The 19175-nt window shown below is 46.0% G+C and overlaps 1 protein-coding gene across 6 annotated transcripts in view; it reads right to left on the bottom strand.

Moving 5' to 3' along the window:
- Window positions 1-538: 538 nt before the first annotated feature.
- Window positions 539-19175, bottom strand: part of TYRO3 (TYRO3 protein tyrosine kinase) — a 43975-nt gene continuing 25338 nt past the window's right edge. For all 6 annotated transcript variants that reach the window (XM_068945942.1, XM_068945946.1, XM_068945941.1 and 3 more), the window contains 10 exons: window positions 16429-16558; window positions 15498-15598; window positions 14167-14262; window positions 11750-11830; window positions 9912-10004; window positions 9023-9144; window positions 8616-8725; window positions 7451-7610; window positions 6416-6552; window positions 539-3021 (listed from right to left, as the gene is read on the bottom strand). In XM_068945942.1, the coding sequence (XP_068802043.1) occupies window positions 2646-3021; window positions 6416-6552; window positions 7451-7610; window positions 8616-8725; window positions 9023-9144; window positions 9912-10004; window positions 11750-11830; window positions 14167-14262; window positions 15498-15598; window positions 16429-16558 (1406 nt within the window). In that variant the 3' untranslated portion in view covers window positions 539-2645. The remainder of the gene's footprint in view (window positions 3022-6415; window positions 6553-7450; window positions 7611-8615; window positions 8726-9022; window positions 9145-9911; window positions 10005-11749; window positions 11831-14166; window positions 14263-15497; window positions 15599-16428; window positions 16559-19175) is intronic.

Below are 19175 nucleotides of genomic sequence, written 5' to 3'. Positions count from 1 at the left end.
GATGAGGAACAGAAGCGTGAGGTACACCTTTTCTTCTCAGTGAGCTGGAAATCCAGGGGCTCTTTTATGTTGCATTTGGAACATTTGACTCAGCAGCTGAATTTTACCCACCGCCTCCAAACCACTCTTCCACAGAGAGCGTTGCTGGTAATTGGATGGGTGTAGACAGGTTTTACAAAGAGGTTTTTCCATTCCCGTGTAGGTTGAAGCGTTTCCCAGTAAAGGCTTCTCCCCATGCTCCTGCACAGCTGGAGCCGGAGAACCTGGTGCTTTGGGGAGCACCAGTGCCCACTGCAGTTGGGGCTTCACAGTCTCAGGGTGAAAGCCATGCAGCATTACCCTGCCACCCGTGAAGGCCAGAAACGTTCTCTGCCTCCAAGAAGTAGCTTAATCACGCGTGACGAAGGGAGAAAGACTGCTTTTAGTTGGGGCTGAGAGATTCACTATGAGACCAACCAATTTTACTAATGATCCCAGGAAGTGAGAAAATCCTTCCAGAGCATCACCACAAACTCCGTCACACATAAAAAGCTGGAACTCGGACACAGTACATGTTTTATTATTAAAAAAATGCATAAAAACTAATGACATGCTTCCCAAAGTTAGAGTCTGTATGTACATCTGCACTTCCCAGGCAGCTGCAGAGAACATAGCCTTCCACCCTCCCGGCAAACATGTGCCCTGGCACAGGTTTTTGTTACGCTTTGTTAGGTGTTATCTTCTCACCTGCGTTTACAGCATCATTCCAGCCAAAAGAAGAGAACACCCTGTACTGCCTGGGGTGTAAGAAGGTGCAGTTTGTATATGTGACCAAGAAACTGTACCTAACTTCTGCAGACATCTGTAGGACATCGTTTTTTAGTAGGAAACTTTACAGAAAGGACCCGTGCCCAAACCCCAGGCTGAAATTTCCCTTCCCTAGGAAGTGTTCACAATAAGGGCTGAAATCGGACCTGAATTTTGTAGTTAGCCCCCAAGCTGTCAACAACCAAATATTGGGCATTGAAACATGGAGTGTTCCGATACAAAGTCCACCATCTAATTTAACATATTGGTCCCACTTTTGACAACTCAGCAAATTATGACATTTATGGTATCTGCTTCTAAGGAAGAGCAATGTGGAATTTTAAGTCATGTGTTACTGCTGAGTTATCAGGGCTTTGGAAAAAAAACAAATTAAGATCGAGCAAATATTTAGGATAATTAGAGTAAGATGTAACTGCACTTCACTGCAAGTGCTGAGAACCACTGCACAAAAAAATGCTGATTTACATTAAAATATTAAATTATTAAAAACCATACAAGCATTTGCAATTATAGTGAGTCAGACATGCTGACTGGAAAACAAAACAAAACCCAAAGAGCAAGCACACTAATTTTGCCCTGTATGGAAGGCTGCAGTGATACTAGCCTATGATCTCATGTGGCTTTTACAGCGTGCCAGAAGACCTCCTTAATAGGACGGCCAGTGGTTCTCAAGCTTTTTCATAATGAGGACCCTCTCTTTAGAAAGAGATCTCAAAGCGGATCCCTTCCCCCCCAGCACACACACCTTCACAAACCGGATTTCGCACCTTCACTACAGCAGCTACAGCACGTGGTTATTTGAAAAAGTAATAGGACAACTAAAGTGAAAGATTAAAGTAATCCTATTTTAAAGCAAATGCTGAATCCTGCTCCCACTGAATCTGATGCAAGTCTACAGGCTGCCATTCTGTGTCTAGGCTGTCTCCTTCCTGTCCTGGAGGGCAGCACTTCGCATTAAGCAGCACTGTTTCCCAGTTCGGCTTTTAAGTCTCCTCTACACTGTTTCCTTTCAGTTCCTTTGAAGTTGGATCCTGTCCTCACACAAGCCAGCTGCTCCCCCTCCCTTCACTTTTTAATGCCAGCTGCAAGTCTGCCCAGGCCTGAATTGGCATCAAACAGGAGACAAAGAAATACACAAAAGAGGTACAAGGGTTGAAGACGGATGCTGGATTTTCCTTGTTTCTAAGTTCATCACTCACCAAAGCATTCACTAAAGCTCTTAAAAGAGCCCTGGCCTGAGGAAGCAGCAACTGTCACTGCATGAAAAATACCAAATGTTCAAATTCATTGCTGGAGAGAAGCAGATCCGCAGATCGCAGTTTGAGAACCACTGAGGTAGGCAGCAAATCTAGGCAGTACTGCTGAGTTAACACGAGAGGGATTTTGCCCTGCTGTCCTGAATGACGCTGTAAATACCCACTGGTGTTTTCACAGGTACCAGTCCCAAAGTCATGCAGCCAGGGTCAAAGACAACATCTACACAAGAGCGAGCACTGACTGAACAGCAGGCACATTCGGCTCTGCTCCAGCAGTCAGCGAGAAGGAGCAGAGCACAGACTCCGACCACCTGCCTTAGCGTTAAACTCCTTTCAGTGGGATGCGACCAACCTGCAATCCTACTGCTCTCGTTCCCCACATCTGCGGGGTTGTTAGGGCTGAGGTCTTTCCGAGCTGTCCACCCCTGCAGCCCACACGTAAGGTGAAAGCTGCAGCAGCTGCCCGGGGACTCTGTGCTGCTCAAAGCCATCCCAGACATGGCGTCAGAGACTCCGGCGCTGCGGCACTGCGACTGCACACATCCCGTCCCAGGGAAGCAGAGCGTCACCGTTATGTACAGACTAGCAACTTTTCTCTCCTTCTGTCTCCAGCTCATACAGAAGGCTTTTGTCCTCCCCTTCCGCCACACCTGGATGCCTTTCACCCTCGGCATCGTCTCCAAGGCACAGGGGGCTCATAATGTAGCGATAGTCACTAGTGACAGCGGCTGCTGCCCCAGCCACACTCTCCTCGCTGTCCACATCCCCAAAGGAGGTGTGCAGGGCCGGGTCACTCGCAGGGGCCTCTTTGTCCTTCCCAATGTTGACGTAGAGAGGATCCTGACTGGAAGACAGCGCGGACATCCTCCCTCGAATCATTTCCAGCTGGGACCGGAGCACCCCGAAGCTTGGGCGTAGCTTGGGCTCAGGATGCCAGCATCTGCACATGAGATCGTAGCTGCAATAGAGAGAGGCAACAGTGCTGAAAAAGGGCTCCGTCCTGCCCCTACGATACCACGCTAGTGCACTTCGGTACCCCTCCAGCGGCGTCAGGGAGGAGCAGTGCTACCTGCAGACCGCCAAAATCCCTAACTGCAGGGAGACTCGCATACAACTTGGGTAAACAGGCTCTAATCTTCTCTTCCTTCAGGGCAAAGGGTGGGCTGAGCACAGAAAACAGAGGTTGGCAAAAATTCTAGTTTTGGCATATATGTATTTGCTTGGAATTTGCAGTGCTTATTTTTTTAAAATTAGATTGCATATGTCGCTGAGGTATTACAGACCTTCAGAGACATGCAGTATTTTTGCAGTGACAATTGAAAAGCGCAGTCACTTTCCCCCAAACTTATTGGCTTTGGGCTTGCACAGGAGACAGGACATGGGCTGTTACTGCGGATCTCATTCCTTGTTCCTTCCCATTTTCAGAAGTATTCTAATTTTGTTCAAAATAATAATTTAGAAGGTACCAAAAATATCAAAAATCCTGTCAAAGGATGCTGAACTTTTTGGAAAAACCTTATTCCATTTTCTCTGGAGAGCCTGAATAGGACTGTGCGTAAAACACCAGCTAGTAATACTTTTTGAATTTATTCATGAGAAAAGTCCCAGTTTATAACCTCTGCTGCAGCTGAGGCTGTCACTGCAAATGCTGCAGAGACCCAGTTGTAAGAGGCGCAAGTTATTTCTAGAACCTTCTTTCTCAAAATGTGTTAAGTCAAGGCCCCAGGCATAATGCCGCTATTGCGGGATGACAGAGTGCCAGCGCGACTGGGAAACGGCACAACGGATTCGCGTAAAGGGCTGCAAAGGGGCTGAGAGCAACTTCATTGCTGGATGAGATGCACTAAAACGGCCCTTCTACTACAGACACACCACCTCAATGCAGTGAACGTGCTCAGTGCTGTTACGGGCCGTACTTGCAGCCGCGTTACATAGGCAACGTTTCTCCTGAGGACAAACGCCAGCTGGAAGCTGTGGTCACTGCAGCTGTCGCTGACCGAACGCCAGCATGAGGACAAGTCACTGGCTCAGACGGCCTGCGCTGGGAAAGGGGGCTACGAGCTCAGCTCCTCTGCTCGCCGCCCTCGTGGGCGACATATCAGCGCCCAGCTGAGCGCCTGCGCTCCGCCGGGCTCCAGCCAGCCCGGCCTCCCTCCAGGGCTCGTTTTGCTGGAGCCCGGCCAGGCCTGTTGTCTTCCTCTCTGTGCATCATCCTCAAAATTGGCAGCTGCTTTCCTACTTCTTTATTGTTGCCAGTTCTGCAGGGAACAGGAACAAAGCACGATCTCACAGTGCTGGCACTGAAAAGCTCTACAGACAAACAAACCTCAGTTAGACTTGTAAACGGAAAATATCTGATATGGCCTTTGCTGGGAAATAAAGCATTTATTTCACGATGGCTTTTATTTTACTTTTATGTTCCTTGCCTGATATCAGCTTTGTAAGCCTGTTTTTGATCTCACATTAGTTTTACAGAAACCTTCAATGCTTCACTTGTCTTAATCCTGATTTCCTACCCTCAGAAATGGTAGAAATAACTCAAAACACTCCACATAAAATATAAACTTTCTACTCTGCAGCACCAAAGTAAATAAGCTCTTTAACCCTCACTGCCAACAGCAGAAATTCAGTTGAGGGAAAAGGTAGAAAACTACAAGTGGCTGTACTGAATCAGCCCAAAAGCTCATCTGCCCTAATATCCCGCCTTTGATAGTGGCCAGTAGCAGAAGCTTGGGAAAAGCACATAAGGTGAAGGCAAGCACTACAGTGAGATCTTCCTGGCATAGCCTCTCAGATCTCCACAATCTGGAGCTTAGGGGCCTCTCAAAGTGGAGGTTTTCTTTTTTTTCAGTAATTTCTGATGTGTTTTTCTTCAATGCCTAGTAGCTTTCTGAATCTCTTCTATATTTTTGTCATCTATAACATCCTGTGTCCATAAACTCCACAACTTGGAGCCAAAGCTACTCACAGTAGTCGAGATACAGTCTTACAGAATTTAAGCAGTGGTATATTGATATTTTCATTTAAGTTTAGGAACAGTTAAAATGAACTGCTGAGAAGACAAAAGTGTACAGCTTTAATAAAAGGACTACAGATTATTCCCTCACATAGAAAACAAGGCTGGAGAAAGGAAACCACATAAAATATTCCACCATCATAGCAGGAGGAAGGGGGGAAAAGGGTGCTTCCACGTGTCCCTTCTATACACAAGGAATAGCTTGAAAAGGCCATTAAAGCCAGTGTTTGTAGATACGTTTTGCAGTGGACAGGCCACAGAGGAAATAGAGACTTGGATGGGCAGTCAGTGAAATGATTTCACCGTGTCTGGAATAGACGAGCTTTTATCTTGGGAAAGCTGTGATGACACTCCCTGGGTCTAAGGGAGATGACAGCGTGGGCTGCTAGCTGTGAGTTTCCAGATTCAGTTAGGCGACAGAGAGAAACTGTTCAGGACTTCTCAGAGATGGAGATAAGGAAATATAAAGGCTACCGCAGTATCAAAGCAGACAATGCAGTTTAGGCATCTATTTCAGTCCTGTGGGTGTACTCTAGGATTCTTATTCCAGCCACAACCCTTGAAACGGTGGTTCCTGAGCAAACATTTTGCATCACCTGCTGACAAAGAGCACGTGCTCAGCTGCAGCAAGGCAGGAGTGTGGGCCTGACTATTCAGAGGCCACAGAGGCTGCAGCACAGAGCTGCCTGCTTGCTCCCCAGGTGGCTGTACGAAACCTTCCTGCAAGTCTGAAACTATCTGAAGCCAATATCCAAAGACTGTCATGGTTTTGTGTCCACCTGTAATTTAAGGTGGGACACTGATCTACATAGCTTTAGATCCCCGTGTGCCCCCCCACCCCTTCTCTTTCATCCTGCTGTTTTTGGTGAGATTAGCAGATGTGATTTTGAAAAACAAATCTAGCTCTGAAACACACGTGCCAGCCACTGGCTCTGCAATTTACTTTCCTCATCATCTCACTAGATTGTTTGTCCATTAAGCCTTCAGGATGTGCCACGAAACTCATCTCTTTTCTTAGATGCTGGCTTGAGAGAGACGTAGGGAGCAGTGAGTTTCTGGAAACGGAGTTATAGTTTCCACAAAGCCAAGAGCCTCTGATGTTGATACTGTTCATGCTCTTGAGCCAAGTTAGCTCCTCATGACGCTACCACAGGTTCCAGGGAGCTGTGCCAGCACAGAATATTTGGTAGCTAACCCAGTGACTTTCTAGTGAATGCCTCTGTGTACTGGAAAGCGGATAGATTGAGTTCAGAGTCCTAGCCAGCTGCTCCTGTTTCCTTCCAGTAAGCCAAACTTCTCAGGGAATCAAATGTCAGCAAAGAGAGGAAGTACTCACACATCTTCCAGGCACTCCGGTGGCTGCTTCAGCCTGTTCCCACTGATGAGGTAGTTGTAGATTTCTGCGTTCTCAATGCCAGCGTAAGGGGTTTGCCCGCGGGTCACAATCTCCCACATGGTCACCCCGAACGCCCACTGAAAGGGAACAGCAAACAGAGCTAGTGAGCAGACAGTTCCCTGCTTGCTGGGGTAGGGTTTTGGTATGCTCAGCGTGGGGCCAGACTGTGACTCTTGCACACTTCAAATGTGCCTCCCAGCCTGGGGTAATGTCACATGAGCAGCAATGGGGCTTTGCTAGTGCAAGGGCTATCCAAACTCTAGCTAGAAAACAAAAAGAAAAGACTCAGCAGATGTTGCTGATGCTCACACTTGATCTCAGGAGACAGCGGAAGGCCCTGCCCAGAGCAACCCTTCAGTGGAGCAGGAGGACCTCTCAGAGTTACTGCTGTCTCCTGCCTGCAAGCCTCTCCCAAGGATCTCTCGCTTATGGCTTTTGAAGGTATGTGGTATGGGTTTTGTGCTGTATGAGCTACATGAAGATTTTGCTTTGAGGCTCACAGATCAGTTGCTCAATTCACTGAGCCAGATTCTGGGTTACTGGGAATGTACAGGCACAAATGAAAGCAAAGTTATGTGCGTGTGAGATCAGGTCACCTTCAAATTGTAATGCAGAAGAGAAAGAAAAAAGAATAAGGGTAAGAAGAGATTGCACAAAGAGAGAGGAAAAGGAGGAGGAAGAGGCAGAAGGAAGGGATGGGGGTAAGAACCAAGGAATGAAGAAGGACTGAAACACAAGAGGAGCAGGAGAAAGGGGTTCATCTCTTGTGCCGTACATAAACCAGGCATAGATATTTTTGGTCCTGAGCTCTGAGAGCAACCACAGCAGAGGTGGCACTGTCCCTCAAACACAAGATACCAGGCAAAGTCCCTTTCCCATCACCAGGGCCTTTTCCCATTCTCAGTGAATACAGAAGGATTCCTTCACTTCTGCAGGAATACAAGCAGGCCCCAAATGCATTAGAGCAAAACTTACCACATCACTGTGTGTCGTGTACAGATTATCAGCCAGACTTTCCAGGGCAAGCCACTTCACTGGCAGCTTGGAAGCACAGCCCTGACGGTAGTAATCTCCACTGTAGATTTTCTTAGAAAGCCCAAAGTCTGCAACGCTCACATTCATGTTCTCATCCAACCTAAGGGAAAGTTTTAACGACTAAGGCAGGCATTTATCGGCTACCTCAGGGAACAGACTTCATACTCCCAGGTCTCATAAAGGATCTCCTGTTTTCCCCAAAAGGAGATGTGACGAAAGAGGCACTCAGATTCCTCTAAAGGAGGTCCACATAATTTTTAAATATTTAAAAACAGGAAATCAGTACGGCTTTCTCTGAAATGCCAAAGTAGGCTAACCCATCCTTTTCCATTATGACTATCAGGTTCCTCTCTGCACATCTGCATGTTTAAATGCCATTGGAAACCGGTGTCTCATTCCACATTTTACTCGTTCTTGTGGTTCTCTTCAGAGGCAGAGTTCTATCTGCTATAATGGGTTGTTCCTCACTCCATTCTCAGGTAAGAAGCAGAGAAAAAGGACAAAAAAAGGATCTTTCTTCTCTTCAAAGCAGGCAAGGCAGTTTGGGGACATGAGCAGCAGTATGGGATCATACAATGTGCTAGCCATGTAATTATTTCAGAATACATTCTTCATGCAAGCAGTCCTTCACCTACTTTCTGGGAATCTCTACATTTCTTACACTGTGATAATCAAGTCCTAAAATACATAATGGATATTAGGAATACAGATTTTGGGGTTTACTGGAAGTTCCTTACTCCTACCACAGCCAAAACCCATTCTCTCCCGTTGGCTACCTTATGATATGGAGCACATATGCCCTGCTGACACACAAACAGCAGAGCGACTACTTACAAACACATACAGCAGTGGACCCTACGGACACATGTGCAAACCAGTGCTGGAATAGTTCCCTATAAATAGGGGTGATCCGGAAGCTCAGTTGGGGCTTAGGAGTTTCTACCCCCGCCATGCCTGGCCATGGCTCCCCTCTGCCTATCACTTAGATGCAAGGACTGGCATCCTGGGACAGGATCCCTCCCCACTTCTGTCCTGCAAAAGGCTTCTCACCCCTCTCTCAGCCACTCCAGTCTCTGTTTTCTCTAAAAGCTCGTGGTTCACTTACATGCAGTTCCGAGCTGCAAGGTCCCTGTGTATGAAGTTTTTTGAGCTCAGATACTCCATCCCACTGGCAATGTCAATCATGAACTTGAGGAGTGTCTGAACAGGCAAGTTCTGAAAGAAATAACAGTTTAAATTCTGTTCCTGGAAACTCATGGCAAAACTGCAACATTTACTGCTAGCTCACTGAGCAGGAACAGGGTGCTACAGAGAGGGGACAGAAAGGAGGAGTTGGTCCTCAAAGTGGGTAGGATTAAGTATAGTCACATCATATCCCAATCACAACTTCCACTGGTGTCAGAGTCTGGTCATCTGCCAACAGCTTTGGGACACCAACCCTGAACTGATCTAAGTATGACCTCTGAAAATGTACAGCCTCCCAGAAGGAATACTACAATAAGGAAGACTTACAAAAGGGTTTTCCCCAATTCGTGACATCAACAGAAAAGCATGAAGGTCTCCATGCTTCATAAAAGGCAGGATCACCATGGGAATTGGGAGCCGACCCTTGGGACGACTTCGTAGACTGACTCCTGATGAGGATACACAGAACAAAGCGATTTTAGCAAATAGATCAGTCCCAAGGGGAATCTTACAGACTGCCGTGCCTTTCTCTTGAGAATCTGGAGGAAAATATGCCTCTTTGGAGGGTAGATTCCATGCTTTAAGCTCCTTTGCACGGCTTCATGCCAGGAGGCGTTGAGCCACCTCTAACCCAGTTCACCTCAGAGGGAACACTAAGTGCCCGGTGCCTCTCAGCTTCTTGCAGGACCGGCTACAAGTGTTTCGAGGATCACGCCAGACCAGACTGCCCCCAACCCCTGGGTCAGCAGAGCAATCTCCACGTTCTGGAGATTGTCCATGTTCCACAGTGCTCACCCAATGGATGTCTTGCTTCTTACCCAGTATTTCAGAAGGGGCAAATCTCCCGTCCCCTTACTTTCTACCAGTCCACATCTCCACATTTCACAGTAGTTTAGACCTCTCTCAGATAGTCAAACATAGCATTTGTAAGAACCAGAGAAATGGCTTAAACAAGAGAGGTTGATTACAGGTGTATGAGGAGTGCATGTGCATGTTGTGAGCACTTCTGCACACTCCAACTCCCTCCAGGCCTCGGGAGGGGCAACACTGATACACACAGGACTCCAGCCTGCTAAGTGTTTTTTCTCTACAGTACCAGAGGTGCCTGCACTAACACTGCTGTTGGCCAGCAATGCCTGTGAGCATGTGAGGCTGCGTGGGATCCTGCAGAATGGGAAATGCTTTTTGGCTCCACAGAGCAGCGCAGCTCACTCACCAATCAGTTTAGTAACGTGTGGGTGGTCAAACTCCTTCATGCATGCAGCTTCTCGCAGGAACTCCTCAATGTCAGTCGAGGTGAAGATATCCGCTGGAAAGAAGTGACAATAACCTCTGTCAGCGGCTCCAAGGGGCATTACAGATAATCATCATCGGAAGTTTGTTCTTTGAGGCATAGCACATCCTTTCAGACCTACAGCTGGATCCGCCAGTTTACAACAAAGCAGAGCCTGACACTTTCTCCTGCGATGGGCAGCAGTAAACATGTATCAGGGACATCTGGTGAACTGATTCTTGCCAGAAAAAAAGACCTGCCGATTAGCAGCTCTTTTCTCAGCAACAACTTTCCTTGGAAGCCCTGGAAAGCATGTGGCTTAAAGATGTAAGAATTAATTAGCTAAAAGAAGCTAAAAGATAATGGTGGGGGAGAGGAGACAGCACACAAAATTAAAGAAAATGTTGAAACTGACTGGATGGCCTGGAATCCCAGGCTAGCATGGCAGAACCCATTTAATCCATGATCAGGATAGCATGAAAGATCAAAGCTTTTACATCTCTTAGCATGCCTGATTCTTCTAATGTGCAAGAGCTAAGATTTCTTAAGTACCCACAGTTCTGGAGAGCTTGCACAAAATTCAGCAGTGATATAAATCGGCATAAATCTGGCGTAAATTATTTCTCATTGCTACTACTTCAGATTTATGGAAGTATATTAATATAATCAGGAATTACCCCAGGGGGGCTACTTCCCCTGCTGCTGCTGCTGCTGCTGCTGAATTCAGTGGGAGTCCTCCAGTCCTGCTGCAAGATCAGATTCACTTACAGGGGAGAATTCACTTTATCTGCTTTAGGCAAGTAATTTAAATATGATTCAGGGGATGAAAGTAAATTCCCTTTTCACAGTCAATGGAGAAAGGAAGATACCTCTGGAGGGCGATATAGAGTTCCCAAGTTAGATGCCTGAAGGTAGACAGTTTGACTACCCAGAAAGGGGCTTGCAAACTGATCAGAATTATTGTTGAAATTGGAGAAAATGAATGATGCAACTTACAGTAATGTGGTATTAGTGTATTTAGTACAAACTTGTATCCTGTGGGGGCCAAATTCATCTGTAGAGATAAGCAAGTATGACTTTGCTTTATGTCACATTCACAGTTAATTTTGGCTCTATGGGCAACAGAGGTGAAGTAACATAGGTTAACATACATATATACACATATTTGCTTTGACTTATGCCTGTCTATTAATTATTCTTCCTGTTACAGACTTCTGGCCTAATGAACATGTTACTTGCCCTTGTTATGTACACTCACCAAATGACAGGTCAGATGGGAGTTAAAGACTACATTGTCACCTACACCTAATTGATACAAGTTTGTTTGTCAATGCATTCAGCCCAAACACTCTTCTGTTTATTCTAACATATATGCTTGAACGAATACAGTCCTTCACTGCTGAATTATTAGGGCTAAGCAGATCTGGCTGAGCTGCATACACCATAGGAATCCAGTGTTATGTTGAATTGAGTAACTGAATGAGATCCTCTGTACACAGAAGAAGCTGTGGCTATAACTTGCTTTTGGTTACCTTCTCCATGTAGTAGGTGCTATACGACCAGCTAAGGCGGTATGGACTCTCCCCTGAAAAGCTTACATGATTGAAAGACTGATGTGAAAGGGATGGGACAGAGAACACAGGTGAAGTGGCTGGGTAGGAAGCACAGAGAGGAGCAAAGAAGAACATCAGGGGATGTCTGCTGGAGAACAGGACAGACAGTGTTTAATCGTTCCAAGCTCTTTCCTCTTACATACTTCAGGTAGCCCTGCTCCCACTTACCTTTCAGCATCTTCACTGCCACTTTCTGGAAAGAGCCATCATCTAGCTTCAGTAGTGCCTCTCGAACTGACCCAAATTCCCCTGTGAAATGACCAGAGCAAGCAGTGAGGGAAAAGTTTCTAGCAAAGAAAGTATGATTCACAGCAGGTTCACTCTGGGAGTCACTGAGAAAGAAGCTGAACAACCATAAGAAATGCAGTTTCCAGCTCCATTTTTTGTTCTGCAGTTCCAGCCAGCAGCTGTTAGCATACGTGTGCCTAGAAGAGAGAGCAGAACCAGCAGACAGAGGCCACTGTGCTGGCAGTCTAGAAGGCAAAGGAGAACAAGGGAGAGAGACATCAATCCTCTACCAGCTGCAGATGCAGAGTCAGTGCATTAGCTGGGATCCCAGGCAGACATTTCTGGGGAAGCTATACTGTGAGGGATACAGCTGAGTGAGGGCCTGGTCAGAAAGGGGGCTATTAGATGGAGCAGTGAGTGGATGTGTTGGCTGAGGAAGTTCTCAGCACTGGCAGCTCTAGGAAATGGCAGCTATCACAGCTAACAGTGCAATAATGGTGCCAGGATTCAATCAGTTGAGACACAATCAGGCCTTGCCTCTCTAAATTTGAAGAATGACTTCCATGACTCACTGCTGACCAGACAATAGATAAAACACTTACTTGTGCGTGAGTGGTATATTAATTCACTGGCGCAAGTGTTCACCCCTCTATCTTCTCTAAGGGAGACAAGAAGAAGTGCAACTGGCCAAACCCTCTTCAAATTATTTTAGCCCGATGTGGCTTTATACCAACGGCATAAAAGCCTCTTTGCATTAATTTTGACTCTAGATTTTCTCTCTCTAATTTTGTAACTACTTACCCCATTCAAAGTGCATTAATACGAGGGATTACGGTACTGAAGAGAAAGAAGCAAAACATGACGCTCATGACACCTACCCCAAAAGCATTATCTTTCCACTAGCTTTTCACCAGTGTCCTTCGCTGCAGCATGGCGTGTGCTTATTACACAATAAGCACAAGCAGCGGATCAGACCGCAAAAGAGGAGAAAGCGAAGGAGCAAAGCCATTTTGTACTGCTTCCATATTGTTGCTCAGTTGCATCTGAGACCAAGATAATACAGCCGTGGCCTTTTCTAACCTGAATGCTGAGCATAGGGTTGGGGGCATGGAGTTGACAGCACAGAGCAGACCCTACCAGCCAGCATCCCCACACCACAGCTATCCCCCAAGGTGCCACTGCAGTCCATTTCCATTCATTACCTGCCGTGGGGCCAGCCCAGAAGGGCTGGAGCAGGAACTGGCCAAGAGCTGACACTGTTTAATCACCTAGCATTGTTAAGCACTCCGAAACCTCTTCTGCAGGAAGGCAACCTTCCTGCTGTGAAAGAGACTTTCAGGAACACATTCGTTCTGGAAGGGCTGGAGCGGAAGAATGCTCTCAGGGGAGCAGAGAACTTTAGTGCAGAGAACTGCACTAAAACTAGTATTACAAAGAAAAAGGAAGCCAAGCACTTCAGGTCCCCTGCTTATGACCTATGCTCCTCTCTTAGGTACTGGTTTTATCATTAAACGCTTTTACCTCTTCCTAGAGATTGCCTACAGCTTGAGAAACAGAGAAAGATGATTCAACAACTAGTACATTAGTCTGCATTTTGGGAAATCTAAATTCAAATCCCTATTTTCAAAGAGAGTTTCTGGACCAACCTTTTAGCTAAAGTTAGGCAAGGAGCCTAACTTTACTCTGCCCATCCTCCTGATCCAAAAAACTCAGAGAAATGTTAGGGGCACCTGTGTGGGAGATCCAGCTACCCTAGTAAGAAGAGCACCTAAGGGCATGAACTAATGAGGATAAATGCCAGAAAAATTCAGCACCTGTTCTAAATATGCCTCTTTAACAGCCCAAAATACAATCTAGAGCCAAACCACCGCATACACTGAGAATATCTGAAACTGAATCAACACATTTTGAGGGCTTGGAGTGTTTGTGGTGGATCATCTCTGTCTCTGCATTGTCTCAGGCCATTTGAATGCCTGCTTGTGTAAATGGAAAGAATCCCATAGCACTACTTGGTAAGCAGAAAGAACAGGGGAAGTTTAACTGATTACTCCTTTGTTTAAACCTCTGAAAGAAATTCACATACCAATGAATCAACAGCACTTTGGAAAGCTGAGCATACACTACAGCTCATGACTCTGTAGAGCCACATTATAGGTATGGCTTAGCCAATATCCTCTTAGTTATGCCAAACCTTGGAACTGTTTTATCCCAGCAGAAGGGGAAAGTACCATTTCAGTTGCCATCTACAAGCAGAAGGAGAGAAAACAAACTGCTTATAATGCTTTTCCCCACTCAGCAGTATTGGTAATACGAAGGAGACTTCTAACGTAAAGTCTTGTTCAGGTTTTGGTTCTTACCCTTGCCCAACATCCTTCCCAAGGTGAACTGCTGTTCCTGGATTAGCACATCTTTGAGTTTTGTCTTCAGCTCATCACTGATTCCCACGCTCTCCACTGGAAAAAAGGAAAAGAAGGGTCAAATAAGAGATAATTAAATGCTCTACTATAACATTAAGAGCTCCCTGTTTGTCCTTCCCCCTAATCTCCATCTCCAATCCTATTCCCCTAATGCATGCAGGCAAATCTGAAAGAGGCAGAGCTCCCCTCCACGTCCTCTAGCCTTACCAGAGATAAGAGGCCGCTAACTTTCAACCACAAGAAAATGTCTCTTTCAGCACCAACAGTACAGAAAGGGAGATGCTGTCATAACACCTGCCTTAACCACACCACGAGCAACTAGAATACAGAACTGCTGTAAATAACTCTGAAGAGACAGAATCCGACCAGAAGGGATTGGAAGAACATGGGCTCATACAGCTTCATTTAAGTTGATGGAGCTATACTAGTTTTCAGCAACTGGCCCTCAGATTATTTAAAATACAGTACGTGGCTGAATGGGCAACATACTATCCAACAGCTCATGGTCACTAGATCAATGGAGAGATCTCTGAACCTAGGAGAACAAAGTCCAAGACAGCAGGAGCATCTCCCTAACCCACCATGCCACACTGCTATGGGGAGCCATGCCCTCCCCGAACCAGGAGACAGAAGTGTGTCATCGTAACTCTGAACACTCCTGGGACTCAATCTCCTATTTGAGAAGTTACCAATTCTTGGCCTCCCAGGACTGATCAGCTGGTTCATCACATCTGCAGTACTGTTCAGCAGACTGAGTTTAAATTGTATTGCTCATATTATTACGTAATATCCATCTCACTATTACACCGTCCCCTACTGTAGGGGACAGTGCAGACACTGGAGCAAGGGAGTGCTGAATTTATGCCTTGCACTAAAATATACTATGACAGTAGCTGTAAACGGCAAGTCAAACGGCACTATGTATCTGGTAGGGCAATGGCAATTCTGCCCATTCACCTCTGTCAGCCACAGCTCAAATGCAACAGGATGGCTTCAGTCTAGGCTGTAACGGACATCCATCCACAAGGCAGTTCAGCCTTATGAGAGGTCGCTTCCCCGGGCTAGATAACAGAAGGAGTGAGCACTCACTAGCTATGAGAATTTTTAAACGAATCACACCTACCACCCACGCACAGAGTGCCTGAGCCTCACTGTGAATTAATCCCATGTTCTTGATCTAAAAACATCAGTTCTAGGCAAAACAGAGAGACAGCACAGTACAAGCATGAACACGGCTTCTCAGGCAGAATAACTCAGGGCATTTTACTCACAGGTTGCTTCAATGAGCTCTGGACCCTCCCTGTTGAAAGACCTGGCAGCTCTGAAATGGACTGCTGGATCCCCTCGGCCAACCACGCTGCCGAAGGCATGGCTAGAAGGCAAAAAAGACACACAGGGCCATGATGACCTGAGCCATTCACTGCTAAAAGGGTATGATGATCGTTCTCTACTTGCTGTATAAATAATACAGGCCTTGTTTTGTTTAAAAGGGTGTAGCTGGTCAGTGGAAAGAGGGAACTGCCCTGCCCTGCTGGTGCACTCTGGAGGACATGGGACCCTCGGAAGCGGGTCAATCACTCCTCCTCTGGGAGGACCTGGGAGAAGCTGCAGGTTGGGGCAGGTTGCAAGAGCTGCAAAAGCAGGGAAGCAGCTGCAAGAGGTCAGGGAGACTCTGGAAAGAAGGAAAGCCTCGCTTGCAGCAGAAAGCAATCCACAGCCATGCTTCAGAGGTGATGGAAGAAGGAGACTGTCCTGGGGTCCAAAGGATTCTGGGCAGTCAGAGAAGTTACAAACCTTGCTAGATTGGAAAGCAGCATGGCATAAAGGACCCAACCCCTGAGAGCACAGAAGATAAGGTGGGATTCCTTTGCAGGTCTTTTTTCATTGAATTGCTTATGCAGCAGTGCTAAGTACCTAAACAGTTACATTGATCTAATTTATATTTCTGTGTTCTAATAAAGCCCAGCCATTAAGGTGACAATTCTTCTACTGTTTTTTGGTCTTCTCAGTTTGAAGAAAAGGCAGGGCACTTTCCTGCCAGACTCCAACCCGGGGTCACCCCCCAATATTTGTGAACAGTTATCCAAAGAAAGGACAAGAAACACTTACTCCATAACATTTCCTGAAAAACAGTCAATCAGAAACCATACTGGAGGAGAAAGAGACAACCTCTTTAACTGGTACACAGAGAACTTCCCTTACCCAAACCGAGTTTCCTTTCTTCTCTTTCGAAGGAGAATAAGAGCCAGGGCAACAGCTGTGACCAGGGCTGTGAGAATGCCCAGTGCCACAGGAACCCAGGATGTCCCATAAGGAGGTTGTCTCTGGCCACCTAGATGGAGGAGAAACCACCAGTCAGAAAGCAGAAGACTGTCAGTGGCAAATAGACTGTACTGGGCTATTTCTTCTTTTTGCTTTTCAACAGAAAAGCCATCCTGCTGAATTTGGTGTGCACAATGGATCATTGCGCACCGGAACGTGACATAAACAGCTACTCAGTTAACCATCAGAAAAATAACTGTTTCACAGAATAGAGCAGATGCATCCAGTCATCAGACACTATTCTCAGTTTTGAGCACCAACAAAGTAAAAGACGCTGCTCCGGATTACATTATTTTACATGAGATCATTACATGGGGCTCTTTCAGGTGGAGTCTCAAGACAGAAATGTTGCATTTTGCATGCAGGTTTCATTCTGCCCTAGCAGAGGCAGTCAGGGGAGTCTTGACAAGGTGAAAGAGCTACACGGTGCTGCTTGACTCCCATACAGATAACATTTTGAAAGACAATAGCTCCTGATGGCAATCTGTTGAAAATATTTACATTTCCCCTCTCACCTCTCCCACAAAGAGAAGCACCCTGTGGAACTTGGTATAGGCTGAAGATTCTCAATGTTGTAGGACCTACCAGAGAGGAGCTTGATTTTTCAGAAGTCCTCAACTGGTCAAGAAGGAAACTGCCCAAAATTCAGGCTCCAATTCCAGTCTATTATCTGCTTCCAAAGCATATATATTTTTGACTACAAACTCTCTTCTCTGTAGAAGAAATCAAGATGCTGCCAATCAACAGTTGATTGTGCTTTACTAGAAGCTAAGGAAGAATCATCTTTGAGGATGTAAGTAATCCTATCACATGGTTCTTGAAAGAGACGTCAGTTAATGGGCTGAGATTTGGAGGAGCTTCTGCTTAGATATACGCTGGGTGAAAAGGAGTCAGACATTCTTGCTGGAAAAGCCCTGGCTGGCAAAGGGCTTCTAAGGCTTGACTACTAGTTGCATTTTCAAGCCATGTCATTCCAGTTTTTAAGCATTACTAGTCTAGACAGGTAAAACATAAGGAAACAGAACACAAATACAGTAGTCCACTGAGGAAGCAAACGAGTACTTCTCCTCTCGCAAAAAACTATCAGAGCACTAGCACCCATTTGTCAGCATACTTATCTCTTCCCACCCAGGTTTTACAGGCCCTGTGTACTTTTTACTGTGCCTTTTGACCTGGCCTCTGAGGCTGCCAGTGAGGACAGAAAGGGATCAGAAACAGAAGTGCAACTAAAATACAATGGAAGGTAACTCCAACCCTCTCCACAATTCTCCAGCTGATCACTTGGGCAGTTCCTGCCAAACAATCAGGGGAGAAACAGTTAACAGCACTGATGTAAAAGGTCCTCTCTGATAGTTAATGATAAGCTTCCCTTCCCCCTACAGTGAGACAAACCTCTTTCATAAAGATTGTTTTCCCAGTCTCTGCTAGCTGGCCTGGTGAGATAGCAGGGATTTAGGTCACTTCTGGGGGGAGGGGGGAGTCCTCCAAAAGGAGGATGGATGAAAAACAAACCAGAACAATTCTCCCTCTCTCTAAACCGCTGGGAATCGAGCCCAAGTAACGCCACCCACAGTTTCTAACAGGCATGTCAGAAATGGAGCAGAATGCTGAAATCTACTGCTCCTCTTCCTCTGCCCGACCGATCACTGCTTCCCACTCTTCCCTGAACTAGAGAGGACGGCTTGCAGCCCAAGTAAGGACCGAGTTGCCTCTCCTCCCCCAGCTCTGTCTTTTTCCCATCTCTTGTGTTCCCCCCTTCCAACAACATATGCCTTAAGACTGCGCAAAGCAGACAGAAGACAGTATTATTAGATGAACTTAAATGAGTAGTTAGGAGTACTTTGATGATGAGACAACCCTTTTTATTTCCGCAGCAGTTCTTTTATCACAAGGTGTGCAAAAAAACATAATTCAACAGTCCTCTCCTGCGTATGATCGTAAAAATTATAGATAGAAAAAAAAATCATTAGACCATTCAGTTCTCCCAGAAATGAAAGCATTTGCTTCTGAAAATGTTAAAATAATCTTTGCAATAGTGCACAACATCTCTGCATATGCAGGGTGGAGCTCCTACTAGCTTGCTGTGATGACAAATAAGACTTAAAAGTTTATATAGGCTTAGTCATCCTTACTGCCGCACTGGGAGCCGGTCAGAAACCACCCCTGGCATTTCTCACATAAAGCAACTAGTGCCAGCTTGCTATTTTAGGAACCGAAGCAACTTATATTTTCTACCAGGCCTGAAACAAAGCCACAGTCTTTCTGCAGCTCTGCTGTTTAAGGTCGGTCAGCTTTTCCACAGTGAACCTTTATTTCCAGGCTGTCATGCCTGTGAATAAATGTACGTGCTTTCAGCCAGTGTTCGGCCAAAGCAAGCATCACTCCTGATGCTACTTTTTTGAAGGAGTTTGCAAACAAAAGCAAACATTTTGTGCTTTCAGGATTACCCTGTTCCAGCTCCCTGTAAAATGGAAGCCCTATACATTCCCTGGAGCTCCTTGTCAGCGTTGGCCATTTTCTAGAGAGAGTTTCTAGTCCTTTCAGGTATTTTTCTTTTGACTTTGGGTGTCACAGATAATACCTGTGCAAAAAGCAGGAGAAACACATCAACTGGGGGGATGCTTACC

This window comes from Struthio camelus, chromosome 5 (assembly GCF_040807025.1).
Source record: "Struthio camelus isolate bStrCam1 chromosome 5, bStrCam1.hap1, whole genome shotgun sequence".
NCBI classification, from domain to species: Eukaryota; Metazoa; Chordata; class Aves; order Struthioniformes; family Struthionidae; genus Struthio; species Struthio camelus.
The sequence above is the reverse complement of the archived record's forward strand: the minus strand, read 5'-3'. Positions and strand labels throughout refer to the sequence as shown.